Genomic DNA, 19,751 nt, shown 5'->3' with positions numbered 1-19,751 from the left:
CGCAGATAACGCGCACACGGGTATAGCGCGCAGAAACCACGATTTTATGTACAAAAACTTTTGTATACCGCGCTCACGGGTATACCGCGCATGCAGCCCGACTGTCCTTTCGCCCGCCCCGACTCTCCTCTGGCCACCCTGACTCTCCTTTCGCCCTCCCCGACTCTCCGTGCGCTGTCCCGATTATCCGTTCACCCTCCCTGACTTTCCGTGCACTGCCCCGCCTCTCCGTGCGCTGGACCTGGAGTTTTCTCAGCAGAATTTCCCAGACCACCTCTTCCTCTCAACACATTGACACGCTAGTGGGTTTATTTTATAGGTCCCACCTGGGGGCGCAGCCTAAGGCACATGGTCGGGTTGGGCCCATGTGCCTCAGGCCGCGCCCCCAGGTGGGACCTAAGGCTCCAGGGCCTATTCTGATTGGCCCACGCGCCTTAGGCCCCACCAGTAGGCGGAGCTTTGGGACGGATGGGCCAATCCGGCCTCATTCCGTCATTGGCTGCCTGCCGGACAGGCGGGTTTGGCTCCCGTCTGTCCGGCCAACTACCAAAGGTACGGGGAAGGGGGGTGGGGGTCGGCCAGGGGGGTCGCGGGTCGGCTGGGGGGGCGGTCGGAGGTTCTTGGGGGGGGGCGGTCGTTGGCGGGAGGGGGGTTTGCGTCGAGGGCAGAAGGGCCTGGGATCCCTCCTGCCCATAATGTAGTGCGGGGTGGGGGTAGGGGGTCGCCGTGGCCAGGAGGGTTTGGGCTCCCTCCTGGCCCGATATTGTCGGGGAGTTGGGGAGTCGGCCGGGCAAGAGGGCTTGGGCTCCCTCTTGCTCCGATCGTGGATGCGGGTGCGGGTGGGAGCGCGTGCGAGCGGTCGTTCGGGGTGGGGGTGCGAGCAGTCCTGCTGGGGGGGGTGAATCGGGCGGGGTGGGAACTATGTAAAAAAAATTTTGTATAACGCGCGAGGGGTAACGCGCCCCCTTGTTATTTGGATGAACTTGGTAGAAAACATCCAAATCCTGCCTTGATGAAAATTACAATTTAGATGTTTTTGGCTGATAGATCTGGTTCTTGGCCATTCTGAGTCATTTGCTTCAAAATGAACTCCTTAGTGTGAGCAGTATGCTTTTAAATGTTTCTGTTTAGAATAGGCTTACCATACAAGCAGCTTGCACAGCTTCAGATACATTGCCTGCATTCGGTTCACACCAGAAAACGTGGCATTCAAAATGTTGATTCCCTGTGTCCATGATGAAGGCAAATGTATGGATGTCCTTACCCACTCCCATAAACGACAGGAAGCGTACTCTGCATTCCAACAGGATCTCTTCTTCATTCTATCAGGGAAAAATAAAGATCATGTCATATTCATTTTAGCCAAAAAAAACAAACAAACCCAAATGTAGACGAACAACAAAAAAAAGAAACGATGGAAGTCAAAACACACTCATACAAAAATGGAGGAAAAAGTCTCAAAAGTCCCAGTGTATACAGCATAATTGAGTTGCAAACACTAAGCAGAACTGATTTCTATCATGGGCAAAAAAGTTCCAAATCAAACAGAACAATTTTTAGATCAAGGCAATTTCAAACAGTCTCTAAACAAAATATCTGGCAAGCACTTAACTTGTAATTTCTGATAGGGACCTGTTCCACATATGGCTTCGTCAGGGGATTGTAAAGTGCTGTATCTGTAAATCAAATTTGTAAAATGTCAGCCTTGCAAAGAAATAGTGTGATTCAAAAATGACTAAATTCACTGGAAGACAAACTCACATCACCCATAAATTTCATTTCACTGGGTTCGCTTCATGCCATGTACTGAAAAAAAATGGCGACTATGTGTTTTATAGACGCCAACAATCTAGACATGCCCCTTAAAGGGAACAAGCTCACACTAAGGTTTTGTACTGTATTAGGGTCCAAATAACTGAAAAACTGGTTACTGTAATCTCACTGAACTCTTAATTACATGAAGGCAGCCCATTCAGTGCCAGAGTTTAGTCCCTCCAGTTCACAGGTCTTTATAGAAAAAAAAAATCCATTGTTCACGCTGAACTAATCTCCTTCCACAATCTTCTCCTCTTTTATTTAAGGGAACACTGCCAATCACTAAACACTTGAAATCTTTAAACGAATGTTGTAATGTTGCAAAAAGTGCAACCAGACGGTGTCCCATATATTTAAACTTTTTATAGTCTTCAAGATTCCTTCCAGGGTAACTAGTGGGGCAGTAATAAAAGAATGTATTGTTCCCTTACTCGTAACATCAACAGTTGATTCACCAGGCCTTCCTTCCTCTTGATCAGCAACAGCGGAGACAGCATCAACCTCTGTTCCCTCCCAGGTCGACCCCATTGCTCTGCTGGACATAGCAGAATTCTGGCAGCTGGCAGGGACAGAGTGATATCTTGTCCCAAAGAAGAGAGCAGCTCTCCTTCACCACTCTCTAAAGCAGGACCCCTCTGGCTCGGTGTCTCCAAAGCAGGTCTGACTGCGAAATGGTTGAGGGTGAGCTGAGTCGGGATGAAGTATGGACTGAATAATCCCCTCTCTTTGCTTGAGGCATTATCATGAAATAAGCAAAGGAACTTGAGGTAAACTTTCAGCTTCATCTCTCTCACCAACAAACGCTGTCAGCAGTCAAGCCACCATATTAGCCCTTCCTCCTTCATCCAATATGAATATCTTAACACATATATTCATATGTTCATTCCACATGTGTGTATTTGGCACATCGATAAGCATTTTTCAGTACCCATAACGGATAACCTCTGATCAATGACTCCTTCAAAAGCAGTTCGCTTGATGTCTGGTGCAAATCCTATCTATGTGCAAAAACTGAGAATATGGTAAACTATTCTTCAGCTCATTCTGATGACTATTTCAATATTGAAACGTGTTGGAATCTGTGAGTTTCTTAAAAACCTGGGTGACAAAACATTTATGTTCTTGATGCACCTTAATGTCCAAAAAATGAACCTCTGCATAAGAAAATTCCATGGCAAACTGAATACTAGATTCCGGGTGTTTAACCACAATATATAAGATGTTAGAGTATCTTGATCTCTCAACCATAACAATCACGTCACCTATGAATCTTCGCCATAAATAAATTAAATGATTGAAAGGGGAATTAGTGATCCATTGTCCTCATAATCAGATAAACAATTTGGCAATTGTGGGAGCAAAGGTTGCTCCCATTGCCACTCCAGAAATCTGTAAAAACATATCATTGTAAACAAAAAATAATGCTCATCTTGCTGTTGTTGACCCAACCGGGTCTGTCTCTTCCCAGGGTGTTGCAATTGGTTGGTGCTCACGGCGGGGTGTCTGGTTTGGAGTTAAATTTGGACAAGTCTGAGGCTTTGGCTGTTGGTGGGTACGCTTATGAGGATTGGTCAATCCCATTCCCTCTGTGAAAGGTGGTGCACAAACTTAAATATTTGGGAGTATATATTACTGGGAATCTGTCCCGGGCCTATAAGGAAAATTTCACAGTGCTCTTGAACAAGTCCAGGGATCTTTTGAGTCTTTGGCTCATTTTCCATTGTCCCTACGGGGTCAAATTGCTCTTTACAAAATGGTGTTGTTCCCTAAGTGGGTCTATGTGATGCAGACTTTTCCACTGTATATGACTAATATTAACCTGACTGACTCTTGCTCAATTATCTCTCCCTGTGGTACAGGGTGGACTGGCACTCCCGGACCTGAGGAGATACAACATAGCCTGTTGTCTTCGGCACTTGGTGGACTGGATTAAGAACATTCAATTTTATATGCCTGTCACTCTTGAGCAGCAGTTGATGGCTCCTACTCACTTGATGTACTATCTTCATGCTAGGCGCCCACACCGGATTTTTCCCACCAGGTCTCATCCTTTGCTGCGCTCCATGAGACAATGTTGGCAATGGTTGTGCAAACATATGCATTTACCTTTCACCTCTACGATCCTGTTGCCTTTATGGGGTAATCGAGCCTTGGATCATGATGCTTCCAAACTATATTTACAGCACTGGAGTGCTCGTGGACTATGTTATGTGCGAGATGTGGTGTCGGAGGAGGGTGTGCCCCATTATTTCCAGGATCTACAGGTCTCTTGAGGCTCGGGACTGGCTTTTCTACCGCCAGGTGTCTCATATCTGCTCGTTGGATGCTGCTACCTTGAATGAAGACAGGGCGGATGTGGTGTGTGAGACTCTGACTCTGTCCCGCCTGACTCGGATTAGTTTATCCTTTCATTAAGTCAGCTTGGGCTGCTTTGTGGCCCCTTGGGACCCTGAGGTGGTGGCAGCTGTGTAGAATCAGGATCTCTCCCCATCTGACCATATCACGGGCTCTGGAGTTTGTCTTCTTATGAAACATCTTCCTCAGATGACTCGTTCTGTGGTACTGCAAGAGCAACACTTCAAATTTCTATTGTGGCTGCATGTTTTTCCATTCCGGGCCTGTGTTTCTGGATACGCCTCTCATGCTCGGTGCCCTCAGTGCCAGTCCGCCCCTGCAGGCTTGCTTCACATGTTTTGGTCTTGTAACCACATTCAAACATTCTGGTCCTTTGTAGCTCTGTACCTGCAGTCTGCTTTGTGTAAGCAGATTCCTTTGAGGATGGATGTTCTGCTCTTTTCTCAGGGGGTTCATTTGGGTTTGTCCAGATGGGGCAAAAGGCCTCTTTGTTGGCCCGGAAGTATATACTTTTGTTGTGGCGCCAAGCTGAAGTGCTGACCCTTATACTATGTGGAGGAATAACTGTTTACTCTGTTAAAATTTGAATACCTGGATGTTCGGAGGGGAGGTCCTGGGTCTTGGAGGAAATTCAGGAGAATATGGGCTCCCATTTGGGAGGGATTGGTCCCTAGAGCTCACAGTTGTTTATTGAACTTTTGACACTGGAGTGCAAACGGGGGTAGGTTGGGGGGGGGTCTTCGTGAAGGACTAACGCGAAAGACCTGATTGTTTCAGCACTTCCTCTTCTTGATGGTTGTTGGTTTGTTGAGACTTGTTTTTATATATATGAAAAATTTAATAAAAATGATTTAAAAAAAATAATAATAATGCTCACACATTGCTATGGAAGCCAAATCAAACAGAAAATCAGTTGGGATATCATGTGGCCTTGGCTGTTGACGCAAAATTTTCTTAATGACATTCAAAGCATCATGCTGTGAAATTGAAGTATATAACGATGTCTAAAGTTACCATCAAAAATTGATCAATGGTAGGGAAATCAACATCTGTCAACAGGTTAAAAAAATGTGAAGTATCCTTGATGTAAGAAGGTCAATACAAAACAATTCTACAGGACTTAATCAATTAAAAGATTAGCTTCAGTGTCTCCAATATAAAGAAGCTAACGTTTCATATATTAAAGCATTTATTAAAGAACAATTTACCCACACATTATATTAATCATTATAATACATAAATACATTTTCAAACTTGCTCCACTTCTAATACATACAGTCTTCCTTGTCTTATACTTATTAATTATTTAAAAATCCTTCAAGTGTCCATTGAGTATCAAAATTATTTTAGTTGATCTCTGTCTCATAGCAACATTTCAACAGATCTTCATTATCATGCCACAAATCCTCTCTTCACTTCATGAAAGTCAAGTTCACTGTAGTTCTTCCAAACAGTAAAACATCACAAACAATCCAGCCCGACACAAGTGTGTTTCCCTAATAAGCGTCTTCAGGAGCTATGACTGGTAAAGGCTCCCCTTTCCTTATTCAATGCCATTTTACCTACATACTGTACAGCTTCAGGGATAGGACACCCAAATCAGGAACTTCAATCGAGCATTCCGCTTAGGTGAGAAGATCGTGAATGGTTTAAAAAAAAAAAAAAAAAAATCCACAGAAGATGCCAAATAGACTCTGGCATTGAATGGGCTTCCTTCATATAATTAAGGGTTCAGTGAGATTAAATAGCATGTGGTGAAAGACTGTTCAATTTAGTTTTTCAGTTATTTGGAACTTGAGACAGTACGAAATCTTAGGGCTCCTTTTACAAAGCCACGCTAGTGGTTTTAACACACGCACCGGATTAGCAAGCGCTAGCCGGAAATCTACCGCCTGCTCCAAAGGAGGGGGTAGCAGCAATTTAGCCCGCGCCATTCCATGCGTTAAGGCCCTAGCGTGGCTTTGTAAAAGGAGCCCTTAGAGTGAACTTGTTCCCTTTAAGCAATGGGGTGTGTCCAGATTGTTGGTGTCTATAAAACATATAGGCGCCATTTTTTCTGTGATGCGAGTTTGTTTTCCTGTGAATTTAGTCATTTTTGAATCACACAATTTCTGTACAAAGCTGATGTTTTACAGATTTTGATTTACAGATATAATACTTTACAATCATGGGACCCCATCAAGAATTACAAGATTAGTGCTTGCCTACATTGTTTCACAGATATTTTGTTTAGAAACTGTTTGAAATTGCCTTGCTTTGAACTAAAGATTGTTTTGTTTGATTTGGAGGATTTTTTTCTCATAATAGAAACCAGTTCTGCTTAGTGTTCGCAATTCAGTTATCATTCTGTACACACTGGGACTTTTAATTTTTGTATGAGTGTGTTTTGACTTCCACCATTTCTTTATATTAGTTTTAGCAACATATGTATTGGCAAAGAACAGCTGTCAGAGGCACAGGTTTAAGGAGAAAGTTCAGGCTTCAGGATAGTCCTTTATAAAACTGTCACAAATAGATGGAATAGGAGATATGTGTTACACGCATTTCTAATCATACAAATTTATTCAGTTTTCTACACTGGTTTAGGTTTCAGGTTTATTTAAAAATTTGATATACTGCCTTATCAAAATTCAAAGCGGTTTAACATAAGATTTAAAAACAGAGAATAAAAAGGCATAGGTTAAAAACAAATTATAATTAATAAAACAGACAATCAGACACACAGACAAACGTTAACTTACCGAAACAAAATGAAAAAAGGGTGGAAATACATTTGTATAATGTAAAAGAGAGGGAGAAGGATCAAAACAAAAGGGAAGGGAACACAAAAATAAATAATCTAGCACTTTGTGGGAAAGATTAAAAAGCTCAGAACAGTTTACATGAATTTATTCATGTACTCAAGCATTTTTCCCTGTCTGTCCTGGGGGGCTCACAATCTATCTAGTGTACTTGGGGCAATGGTGGGATTAAGTGACTTGCCCAGGGTCACAAGGAACAGCGCGAGTTTGAACCCACAACCTCAGGGTGCTGAGGCTGTAGCTTTACTCACTGCACCACACCCTCCCACGATGACTAACTAAAATTTTAAGGTAGTTTCCTGACACATTGTATTAGAAATTTTGGAAGTATTTTTTTTTAAGCAACTTCAGTGTGCGGAACAGAATTTTACATACTCAAGGTGGTGCTTAGAATAGTATCAGAAGGATATATGTATACAAAAGTATGTAGTACTCATGCACATTGCATACTTTTACACAGCATGGTGAAAATTCTATAAATGGCACTCAAAATTCTGCACTGAACAGTATTCTGGAATAAGTGTCCTCTATAGAATAGCGCAAGGCACCACAAGTTGCACTCAACTTTGGGCATGAGGAGTTATACCAACTGAAGCCAGTAAATCGTGGTGCACAATTTGGGTGTGAATCCCCTGAATTTTGTAACACTGCATGCATTTTAAGGGAACCCACTGGCCCCATCATGCCCCTCCTGTGGCCATGCTCTTTTTGCAGATCCACATGGAAGCACTTACTTGCTATTCTTCTATAAATGAGCATGTAAATGTGTTTTCGCATGTTGCAGCCATTACAACACTTTTTTTTTCTCAGAAAGTTTGCCATGGAATAGCACCTAATATTTGGCTATATAGAATTTTTCCCTATATGGACAGGAGGTTGGGCAATGCTGGAGTAGATTTGTAAAATATGTATATATCAACTCATACTTGGCAGATCATTTGAGCTTGCCTTGGAGCAAGTGTAAATTCCTGTGCCTAGTTACCAGTGACTTAATATTATAGAAGGCACAAAGATGCATATCTGAGCTGGGGAATAAAAACTAACTCAATATATTCAACATACACTATTCTCTTCAAGAGACGCACGAATGGTACTGCAGTCCAAACTTAATGTGGAGAAAAAAGCACACCCCTCAAAAAGGCAAAAAGCCAATCTAATCGAGAGGGCACACACTAATCACTGGTCTGAAAAAAATTCCACACATCATCAAACTTGTTAACAGTCCATTCCCACGAACACTTGGAATCAATATATCTCGGTGCAAAGTCTTTACATAATCTCTTTGCATGGGAACCCTCCAATAATTCCAAACAGATTGTATAATGCTGAAGCTGGTGTTCTTCTCAAAATGGGGAACGACAATTATCAAAACCCTACACAGAATCATGTGCTTTGCCAAGTTCACGGTGTAAATCCCAGCACAAGTTCATAAAGTTCAAATTCAGTTCAAGTTAATTCTGCCCAATCCAAACTTTAAAGCATTCAAAAATAAAGAACAAAAATCAAACCCCAAATGTCAAAATTAAAAAAAAACAAGCAACAACAACAAAAAAATGAACAGAGTCACTTAGCTGGTTAATGTCACTCTCAGCTGCAGCACCGATCCACTTCTTGATATTTCAAACACTCTTCCGTGTATTGTCCAGACACGCTCCCACAGTTGAAATTATAATCCACACACCAGTCACAAAATCAATCTTCTTCTTTATAGCAGCACATTCACATTTCCCACACTGAAATCCTGACGGGTGTACCCCGTTTCGCACTCGAAATGGGGAACGGCAATTGTCAAAACCCTACATAGAGTCACGTGCGCCAAGTTCATAGTGTAAATCCCAAGTATAAATCCAAAGGCTACACTATTGCCTGATTTTGCTGAGCTAAAAAAGAGAACTACAATGATATAAACCTACTGAAATCAAAGTTTACCTTTCCCAGACAGTAGTTCACAGGTTGCTGTGAAAAACTTTAATGCTGAGTCTCTACAATCTCTCTCTTAGAACCAGGCTTACCGAGGGTTAGGCACTAGGCCAGCATTCCTCCCCTCAACGGTCACCTGTGGAGTCTGATCTCTTAAGAAAGTCCTCAGATACTGTACACTGGAACATTGATATAATTCAATATTTTAAAAAAAAAATTGATTGTGGTTATTTTATCATTTTATTGAATATTTTTGAAATCGCTCTCTCTCCACTTTTATTGTTTATTTATTGACTAGAGTGTGTGGAATTTTTTGCCTTTTTTTTTTTCTTTTCATCACTTAAAGATAGGACAGCCATTTTTGTGGCTTCATTTATGCAGTTAACCTGGCCAGTTAAGTGCTGATTATCAGCACTTACCCAGCCACGTGCCAACACCGCCTCTGGAACAAAATAGCTGGTTTGAATGTTGATGATTACCTAGATTTTTCAGCAACACTAGGGGCTCCTTTTACGAAGGTACGCTAGCGTTTTTAGCGCATGCACCGGATTAGCGTGCGCTAGCCGAAAATCTACTGCCTGCTCAAAAGGAGGCAGTAGTGTCTAGCGCGCGTGGCAAGTTAGCGCACGCTATTCCGCACGTTAAGACCCTAGCGCACCTTCGTAAAAGGAGCCCTAACTGGTTTGGTGCTGTGGAAAATTAATTGTTAAAGGAATAGGCGATTTAACCGGCTAGGAGCAGTTTCTAGCCTGTTAAATCGCTTTGAATATCAACCCAACTGACAAACCTGAACAAGATTTCTCTTTCAATCCCTGCTTCCACTAGAAAACAATTTTAGGCAAGAAGCACATGGAAACCTGAGGAAGAATAATTCCATAGCAAGTTTCACCACTTTTTAAAAAAATCCTTCTTGTTTAAAGATGAGATCTACCCTTTTCTATATTATTTCTTATAAAATATAAAATTTCCAGTTTAAAAAAAAAAAGATGGCAAGTCATAACTTCTGTTTATTTCCTGAAAATCCATGCTATTTCTCCCACATTAAAATCTTCTGCCTTACTTTTTCCTTGATTACGGTCACAGTGGCATCAGCAACATTCATGATAACTGTGGTCCAGTCTTCTTTACTGGATGAAGCCATGAGATTTTCTATGGCACTATTCAACATATCCATACCTGAAATGGTAAAAGCACAATATGGTTACCCAAAGGAGTCTGTTGCAAAACTGAACACATTTGTTTCTTAGTTGATGAAAATGTACTGTATACTGTAAGTAAATCAAGCTCATGTGGGGCTAATCATACCAAACAGAGGCTACTTTTAAGATAAGAGAAAATTCCTTGGTGAATTGCCTGTTAGTCAGTTTTTCTAACTAATACTATTTTTCTAGTGAGCGGAGAACAAGTTTGTCACTTACCCACTGGTCTCATTACAGGTAACACACCCAAGTATCGCACATGGAACTTCTGTACCAGTTCAGTTTTTGGTGTTGGGAAATCTACTGCATGAAAACAGAAGAATGATTGCACTTAACAGTAACACAGCTAGGCATGGCCTATGGTACCTAGTACTGCCCTAATTAGTATAGTTTTAATGCTTCCAGACAAAAATAAGGTTGTGAAAGAGATGGTAGTAAGAAAGGCAACGGAATTCAAATAGCTCAGAAAATAACATTTTGAAAGGTGATTTGCTATTGCAAGTATTTTGAATAAAAATGTTTTCGTTAAAACAGAAAATAAAACCAAAACAGCTACATCCTGAAAAGAGAAACGAGGGGCAATATATATATTAAAAAAAAAACCACTGGCTCTTGACTCCTGCCACATCTCTTCAAGAGAAGACATCATCACCAGGTTGTGTGCCAGCTCTATTACTGCTAAAGGATAATAATAGTCAGCCTAACTTTATGGCCTGACCCAGGGTTTAATATGCACTCACTCTGACAAATTACTTGATAAAAGCCTTTGGTTTTTTTTATTTTCCTTAGCAATCTGGCATTCGCATATTCTCAATGTTTTGGCATGTTTTGCTTCTCATTACTATGTAACCTGTAGTGACAAATATCATCGCAAGTAGTGTTAGGGCCATTAAGTTACATTAAGGCCCAAATAATGTAACTTAAGGCCCTAATGCAGATTAATGAATTCCCCTCTTAATTACTTACTTTTATATGATTGTTAATGGGATATTGTGATATGTAGTAACTGTAGTAGGATTCATTTGTTGTACACCATTTTTAACCTGTTGGGATTTAGCAGTTTATAAATACTACAGAACAGTGGCGGCCTCTGAATATCTGAAGTTTGAGGTCAGCACTGCAGTTATACAGAAAGCGGTGCTATTTGACTGTTATGGAGATACTTAAACACACCTCTGTCCTAGTTATCCGGTTAGTGGCGCTGAAAATCACTGCTGTATAGATAAGTGCCAACTCCATTCATGGACTGCCCTAGCACTAGCACTAGCACTACTGAATATTTGGCTGACCAGACTTACCCAGGCAGTGCTAACCAAGCCTTTTTGAATACTGGCCTGGTTATTTACACTTGTCTTTCTACTCCATTCTTAGAAAGGAATAAACAAACACGGGAGATATGTCATCTTGAAATGCACAGTAGTGTGACTGTTAATTCCAATGTACCTTGCAGGGGAACATCCAGGCTGTTGTGATTCCGTTCCTGTAGAGAGCTGCAAGCTACAGCTTTGGCATTCTTCCTCTCTGCCATAATCTGCACGAGGAGGAAAGAAAGATTACCGAACTTAGTGCTGGGTTACTACTATCATAGTTGTGGGATTGTAATAGAAGGAAGAGCTACAGGAGAAAGGCTGAGGAGGAAAGAAAGAGCACAAAATAGAAATATACAAAGTAGAGGAGTAGCCTGATGGTTAGACCAGGGGGCTGAGAACCAGAGATCCCAGAGATTTGAGGTCTACTGAACCTCCTTGTGCCCTGGGGCAGGTCCCTCAACACTCCATTGCCTCAGGTACAAACTGAGATGGTATGACCTCAGGGAACAGGAAAATACCTGCAGTACCTGAATATAATTCACCTTGAGCTATTACTGAAAAGTATGAGAAAAAGAAAAGGAAGCAGATATAAATCCAGTATCAAACTGTCTTCTGTTTCTTGAACAACAATTAGTAAAAAAAAAAAAAAGGCTAAACAAATTCTTTGTGCAATTTTCTAATTGGTACAGGACCTAGTATAGTAGTCTCTTTTAGCCTGAATGATTGCACATATCTGCTTAACATGTTTTTTTTATAAGGCAAGGCTTCATTGATATCTTCTGTCACCACTGTTGTTCTGCTTGTTTAACATACTGCTTTAAGATATGGAGCTGTACATAAATGCACACAGCAGGGACAGCACTGATTACACCTTATGGAGAGTAGGGATCATCAGACTGCCAATCGGGTAGCATAACCTTAACTGGCTGCAATCCTCATTAATCCCGATTATTTTCTACTCATAATGCATATAAACTTTCAATTCCATTTCAATAATATTCTTATTTTCTCATTAATGCTTTATAAATTACTCATGATAAATTACATGGCAGAAAACATATCTTGTAGTGTCACCTCAACCGACATGAGCCCCGTTTCAATACTTTCATCAGGGGATGAGGTGCAATGATGTAATAAACTAGCGTTTAAACTTCATGCCGACTAAGTGACAACACACAGCGCTGCTAAACCTGGCTAGTTTAATAAATGCTAGTTTATTACATCGTTGGCTTGGCGTACTGGAGGGAATGCAATTTGATTATCGTGTAACCTATTTGCCTATTTGTGGTAATGGTTATTTCTCTTCACAAATAGGCAAAAGAGGGGTCACACGATATTCAAATTGCATTTATTTGCATACCTGGCACCATGTCAAGCGTAAAGGAGATAGAAAAAAAAAAGGTGAGCATTCCCCAAGACAGCATCTGGGAGCCTGGGTACATGGAAAAGATAACTGAAATGGTATGATTTCCAGAATCTCTGTTCCACCGCAGTCCAAGATGTTGATAGGAACCAATCATGGATATACTGCAAATGACAAGCAGCTACAAAATGCCACAGTGATAACAAACCCAACCGCCTCCCTCCCCCCCTCTCCCTCCACTATCTACCGGCAAGGCTACTTGTCGCAAAGGGGTCGAGGCCAGCCTTCCGACCAGAGCAATCCTTGTAACAATTGATTCAACCGACGTTTCACCTTCCCCGTCAAACTCAGTGGTAGCATTTGATAAACATAGAGCCATTGGGGAAGTATCATCTATCATAATAAAACCCTTAGCGCGCATGCGCACTTCAAACTCCGTGATCCCTGCCTCCGTGATTTGTGCTTCCATGTCACACATGCGCAGTAGAAGGAGCCAGCAGCGGTTTCCCCATTGCCCTTCCTCGGCGACGCTGGCTCCTTCTACTGCACATGCGGAGGCACCTTAAGCACGGATGCATAGAGGCAGTGATCACAGCAGCGACTCCGCCCTCCCGCCCTCACTCCATCTAACAGGACCAAGGAGAGCACAAAAATTACAGAAGCAGGCATACTGACGCTCAGCATTTGGACTGTGGTTGGTGGTTGTTCAGGTTGGGGAGGAGGCAAAAGGACTGATTTAAGGGTAGGTGGGAGAAGTGGACTGGAGCTGAAGCATCTCAGTGCACAAGAACGAAAGACAGATACACAGAAAGACAGGGAGCCAGGGAGAGACAGACAGAAAGAAAAATACACAGAAAGACAGGGGGCCAGAGAGAGAGACAGAAAGAAAGACAGAAAGATAGGGAGCCAGAGGGAAAGACAGACACAAAGAAAGAAAGACAGACAGACAGGGGGCCAGGGAGGGAGACAGACAGGGGGGCCAGGGAGGGAGACAGACAGAAAGACAGACAGACAAAGGGGGCCAGAGGGAGAGACAGACAGAAAGAAAGACAGACAGACAGACAGGGGGCCAGGGAGAGAGACAGACAGACTGCGGGAGGGAGAGAGATAGAAAGAAAGAAAGATAGTCAGCGGGAGGAAGAGAGACAGAAAGGAAGAAAGAGACAGGGGCAAGGAGAGAGACAGAAAGAAAGACAGACAGACATATATTCTAGCTTAAACACTAGTCATATTATAAAGAGCAATGTGTCCCAGCAAGGAGACAGGGAAATGCCTCTGTCAACAGACAGAGCTGAGACATTGCTACCAAGGGCTGTATGTCTATATCATGCAAATCTACTAAGTTCTGTGGTATAGTGATCCCCAAATACACAAGTTTTCCAGATGCCCAAGACAAAGGAAAGGTGCCGCGCCACTGTGCGGGCAGGGTATCCTGAAATGGGAGGGCAACAAACTTTTGTTTATTGAGCAAGAAGCTGGAATGAAACCCATATTCACCCAAAACCCCTAGGAGACAGGGTAGAGTGTGCTCAGGGTCCATCAAAATGAGCATTAAGTGGTCCGCAAAAACTAGGGCCTTCAAATCATGGCCTGCTATAGTGAAGCCTGATATATGAACATTGTGCTTCAAGGTTCACAATAAGGGTTCCAGGTAGAGAAGGAATAGCCGTGGGGATAGGGTACAACCCTGGCAGCTGCACCGGGAGATCAAAAAAGCTGAGGATCATGTTCCATTAATAAGTACTGATGTCTAGGGGTTGTTATACAAGGTTTGCAGACTCTCTAGGAACCAACCATGCATGCCCATGTGAGACAGCGTAGGAAAAAGAAAGGACCATTCCACTCAGTCGAATACCTTGTTAGTGTCAAGGCTAGCCAGTAAGCTGGGCACTTGGGCGTCCTGACTATCCGCCAGAGAAGCCAAGACCTTACAAATATTTATCACTGATTTGCGATCCCGCACAAAACCGACTTATTCTTCTCCAATTAACAGGGGAAGATGTATTGCCAATCGGTCCGATAATACACATGCGAAAATCTTAAGATCTACATTTTTCTATACAATTCAACCTGAAAGGCGTCCTTCCCTGTCTTTGGGAGTAGAGTGGTATGAGCATCTATTGCACGGCTAGGAAAGGATGTCCTGTCCACACAACTAGTAAAGTAACACACCACCAATGGTCCCGGGAGGTGATATAGCAGAGATTTATAATATTCTGCCATGAATCCGTCAGGCCCAGGGGCCTTGCAAGTGGACATGGACTTAATAACCTGTTGGATTTCCATTGCTCTCAAGGGCGCATTCAATGAGTGGCGTCCTCCAGATACTCATCCACCAAGGAGAGCTGAGAGCCAGAGCTAGCAGTATAAAGGCAAGAGAAATAGTCACAAAAAGTCAGATATCGTCTTTGTTGCATTAGTAAGAGTCTCATCAGGGAGGCAGATAGAGTGGACTGAGAACCACACCAAGATTTAGTTATGCGAGCAAGAAAGCACCCCAGGCAGTTCTCAAAGCAAAAGAAGTTAAATTTCTGAAAGATAGTACTACACTTAGCCCAATCATACAGTAAGGTGTTTAAGGCCACTTGCGCCGCCAACATATTCTTCTTATGGGCATGAGTGAGGCGACGCTGATAGGTCCATCTAGCCTTTTGAAGTTGTCTCTCCAAAGAAATTATCCCTGCCACGATACAGCGGTTTCTAGCCATGACATAAGTGATAATGTCCCCACGAAGAGGCTTCCCAATATAACACCGGACCACTAGCATTCTGTTCATTGAAATGCATATAATCAGCCCACCGCTCAGCTAAATGTTGCTAAAAATGAGGATCATCATGAAGGTAGGAAGGAAATCTGCAACCTCTACCTCCACTCCCCCCACTTCCAGTCCACTACCACCATTGCATGATCAGATATGGTCTGTGGTCCAATGGTAGATTAGAGAACCAGAGGAAGCAAACTATGAGAGACAAGGATATAGTCTATTCTAGACTGCGTAGAATAGGAGCGGGACAGGTGGGTGTAGTCCCAATCAGAGGGATGCAACAATTTCCATGGATCTACAAGGTCAATGTAGAACACAGAAATGGGACCCCTTTGTGCTGACTCAATGGCTGCTGACTTGGAGAAGAGCAGTCAAGTTGTGGATCCAGTACCTGATTAAGGTCGCCCGCCAGTATCAAGGGGCCAGAGTCCGGTCCCAGGACTGTTCTCACCATGGATTGAAAGAAAGCATGTTCATGAACATTAGGAGCATATACTACTAACAAGTATATACTGCAGGTACTAACCGTTACTTGCAAAAGCCATAGTTATCTTTAGCAAACAATTTGGTCTGAGTCAATAAGCATTTACTAATCAATACTGCAACTGCACCTTTTTTACACTCTGTGGATGAACAATATATTTCTCCCACCCAACTTGTTTTCAATTTCATGTGCCTGACATCTAACAGTTTGGTCTCCTGTAGACAAGCAATGTCTACCGCTTGTTGGCAGAAATGAAATAGCAATTTAGTCAGTTTTATAGGAGAATTTACCCTCGAGACATTCCAAGATACCACCCTAACAGAGGAAGCAGGTTTAGCCCCAGTTATTCCACAATATAAGCAGACCAGCAGGCAGAGAAGTCAAAAGCAACCTGGGTGCCCAGCCTTCACCACAGGTGCCAATCATACCAGTATGCACACCACTTGGAAAGGAAACACTACCAGCATCAATACATATGCACTCTCCTCCCCCCCCCCACATTTCCAACCTTCCAAACTCTGCTCTTCCTACAACTGTACCTACCCAAACCTCCCCTCCCAACTCATAAGCCCCCAAACTTTACCCTACAAAATACCCCCCCGAATTTCCTTCAGTGTGCTAGCTCTGAAGGAAAGTAGGGAACCATGTGAACATAGCCAACGAGAGACCGCCCCGGGGCCTCCATCCATATTATGCTTCCATATCAGAAGTAATAGTCCAAAAGAAATTAACAAAGAGAAAGCAAAGTCCTATGTCTCGAATAGTCCTCCACCGAACAGTCACTGAGAGAGAATCCAAAAAGGTTCAAATGGGCAAAGTCACAGCTCTTACAAGGTCTGAGATGGCTCTCCCAAAGTATTCAACCAGGCTTGCGCTTTTTGTACTGATACAAAGGCCCGCCAACTGCCCTCTATATTAATTTTAAGTTGGGCTGGGTAAAGGAGCATTAAGCACATTTTGTGATCTACCAGTCTTGTGCAGACCTCATGGTATGCCTAGCAGTCAGATAAGGCCTGGGAGTAGTCCTGGAAAATCTGGATAGGTAAATTTTCAAAGTGAAGATCCACTCGCTTCAATTTGTAATGATGGAGGAGTTCCGCTTTCTGCTTGTAACTATGAAACTTGGCAATAATCAGCTGGAGCCACACTTCACCTTCACATTTCCGACCCAAGCGGTGAGCTCCCTCAATCCGATAAGGCTGTCCATCCAGCGATGAAGGGAACTGTTGCAACAACCAAATCCTCCAAAACCAAAGGCAGCTGAGCATCAGAGAGTTTCCGGAAATCCCACAAACTGTAAAGTATCACAGCATGATCTGTTTTCTAAATCAAATGCCTTCTGAACTTGCTTCTGTAGCTGTACAACCTCCAACTGGGAGGCCTGAGTCTGATTTTTCAAGTCAGAGACCCGTACCTCCAATTTGCCCATATGCTTTGCAACATTGGAAAGCACATTGTGGAGCGAGATAAATCGTTCAGAGATCAATTGAAAATGAGAATCCAATGCACTAACCACTGCTGAGGTGATTTCATCTTTCAGAGGGGAGCTAGGCACCACCTTATCCTCCACGGCCTTGCCATGCAGGGCTTTGTCCTTTTTTTGTAGTTCTATTTGCCATCGAGTCTGGAGATTTGATTATATATCTGTCCATAGAATTAAGTCACTCTCCCCAATGTTAGTGGAAAATACAAAATGAAAGTTTAACGGTGGATGGATGGAGATTCTAGGGGGCCCTCCAGGCAGCGCCAGGAAAACACGTCCTACATTGCTCATGGCATCACATGGTCCCTATGTAGTAAGAAACCAGAGAAAATATTTTTCACTCAATATGTCACTTTGACTATGGCGGTATAGAAAAATAAAATTATTATTATAATTATTAAAATCTGGAATTTGTTGCTAGAGATTGTGGTGAAAGTAGTTAGCATAGCAGGGTTTTAAAAAAGGGTTGAATAATCTCTTAAAACAAAAGTCCATAAACCATTTTTATTATGTTAACAAGCTTTTGATTTTACATTCTTGGCAGACTGGTTTTCGGTCACATCATAATACAGAAACAACAATAACAGCTTTAAATAGCGATCTTCATTCATATTTAGACGCTGGTAAAATAGTGAACATAAGAAGTTGCCTCCACTGGGTCAGACCAGAGGTCCATCTCGCCCAGCAGTCCGCTCCCGCGGCGGCCCATCAGGTCTGTGACCTGTGAAGTGGTTTCTGACCACTTCTATAACCTACCTCTAGTTCTATCTGTACCCCTCAATCCCCTTATCCTCCAGGAACCTATCCAAACCTTCCTTGAACCCCTGTAAAGTGCTCTGGCCTATCACATCCTCCGGAAGCGCGTTCCATGTGTCCATCACTCTCTGGGTAAAAAAGAACTTCCTAGCATTAGTTCTAAACCTGTCCCCTTTCAATTTCTCCGAGTGACCCCTAGTGCTTGTGGTTCCCCACAGTTTGAAGAATCTGTCCTTAGTCTCCTTAGATCTTACCTCAACATTTGATTTAGTGGCTCACTCATTACTACTTTTGCATTTAAAATCAATAGGTGTTGACGAACCAGTATTGGTAAGGTTCACATCTTTTCTTGCCAGCAGGCAATTTCAAGTACCGATGTCTTCAACTACATTATCTTCACGATTCCTTTGGACTGTGGGGTTCTGCAAGGCTCTATTTTATTGCCTCTGTTTTATATTTTTCTTAGTCCATTGACCACATTAATTCAAGATCATAATATTACGGCTTTTATTTAAGCTGATGATATTTTACTTATCTCCTTTTGATATTGATTTGCAAAGTGGCTTTCTTCTAATGGTTTAGTGCTTAATGCAGCCAAAACCACAGTTTGTTGGATTTCGGGATTACTTTCACAACCTACTCCAGAAAGTAGTTTGTTTGGAATTGATCTTATTCCAGTTCCTTCAGTTCATTATCTTGGTGTCATATTTGATTCCTCTTTTACTAAGCACTTAGCACTGTTAGGAAATGGCCAAGCACTATTCTTCCCATTACCCTGTGAGCACTTACCGCCACCTACAGTATTTTGTAAGTGGTAAGGGTTCATGAGCTAATTGGTTACCATGCAGCTGATTAGCAATAATGCTTTTTAATTAGTGGTAAGCATGCATTAATTAGTGCTTACTGCAGCTACGTAAAAGGATCCCTTATTTATTTGTGTCTTTCCCTGGGGCTTTGCTAGGAGACAAGCAGAATTAACTTGGTTGGAAGGTTGTCTGTAATTCTTTACTATAGATTCTTGATATGAATGTTTTGGAGACAGGTTCAAAATTTAGCCTTCTCTGTATATTTGGATTATTTTCCTTTCCTTTTATGAAATGGAGTTTCTTTCCTGCTTTTAATTTGAATTTATGTAAACCTCCTAGACCCGTGCTTTAGATTAAGCAGTATAGTCCATTTCAATAAGCCATAAACCACAATACTTTCTGAATAATGCAATACATTATTCATTAATACAATGCTAACATTATTTTTGGACAAGCAATTTTATGTTATTGTTTTTAGATATGAAAAGCTTTACATCTTCCTGTCTGCTGACAGTACTTCTATTCATCAGTCTTAAAAAATTTTGTATTATTGATGTCCCAATGTATTTGCCAGAATTTCTTTCCTACACTAATAAGAATGAAAAAGAATACAATTAATTTAGTGAATATGTTATGCTCAGAAAAACTGTATATGTCTACTTCCTTCTTTTATTCCACCATCTTTTGGGCTGCC

The 19,751-nt window shown here is 42.1% G+C and overlaps 1 protein-coding gene across 25 annotated transcripts in view; it reads right to left on the bottom strand.

The window, feature by feature from the left end:
* Positions 1-19,751, bottom strand: part of APBB2 (amyloid beta precursor protein binding family B member 2) — a 586,942-nt gene that overhangs the window by 10,874 nt on the left and 556,317 nt on the right. For 22 of the 25 annotated variants that reach the window (XM_033946701.1, XM_033946629.1, XM_033946610.1 and 19 more), the window contains 4 exons: positions 11,534-11,621; positions 10,310-10,393; positions 9,952-10,067; positions 1,143-1,322 (listed from right to left, as the gene is read on the bottom strand). In XM_033946701.1, the coding sequence (XP_033802592.1) occupies positions 1,143-1,322; positions 9,952-10,067; positions 10,310-10,393; positions 11,534-11,621 (468 nt within the window). Of the gene's footprint in view, positions 1-1,142; positions 1,323-1,348; positions 1,677-9,951; positions 10,068-10,309; positions 10,394-11,533; positions 11,622-19,751 lie in introns of those variants that run through there. The other 3 variants (XM_033946738.1, XM_033946788.1, XM_033946798.1) reach the window with 2 other exon arrangements.

The sequence above is a fragment of the Geotrypetes seraphini genome, chromosome 1, assembly GCF_902459505.1.
Source record: "Geotrypetes seraphini chromosome 1, aGeoSer1.1, whole genome shotgun sequence".
NCBI classification, from domain to species: domain Eukaryota; kingdom Metazoa; phylum Chordata; class Amphibia; order Gymnophiona; family Dermophiidae; genus Geotrypetes; species Geotrypetes seraphini.
Note: the sequence above shows the minus strand (reverse complement) of the source record. Positions and strands in the feature narration are given on the sequence as shown.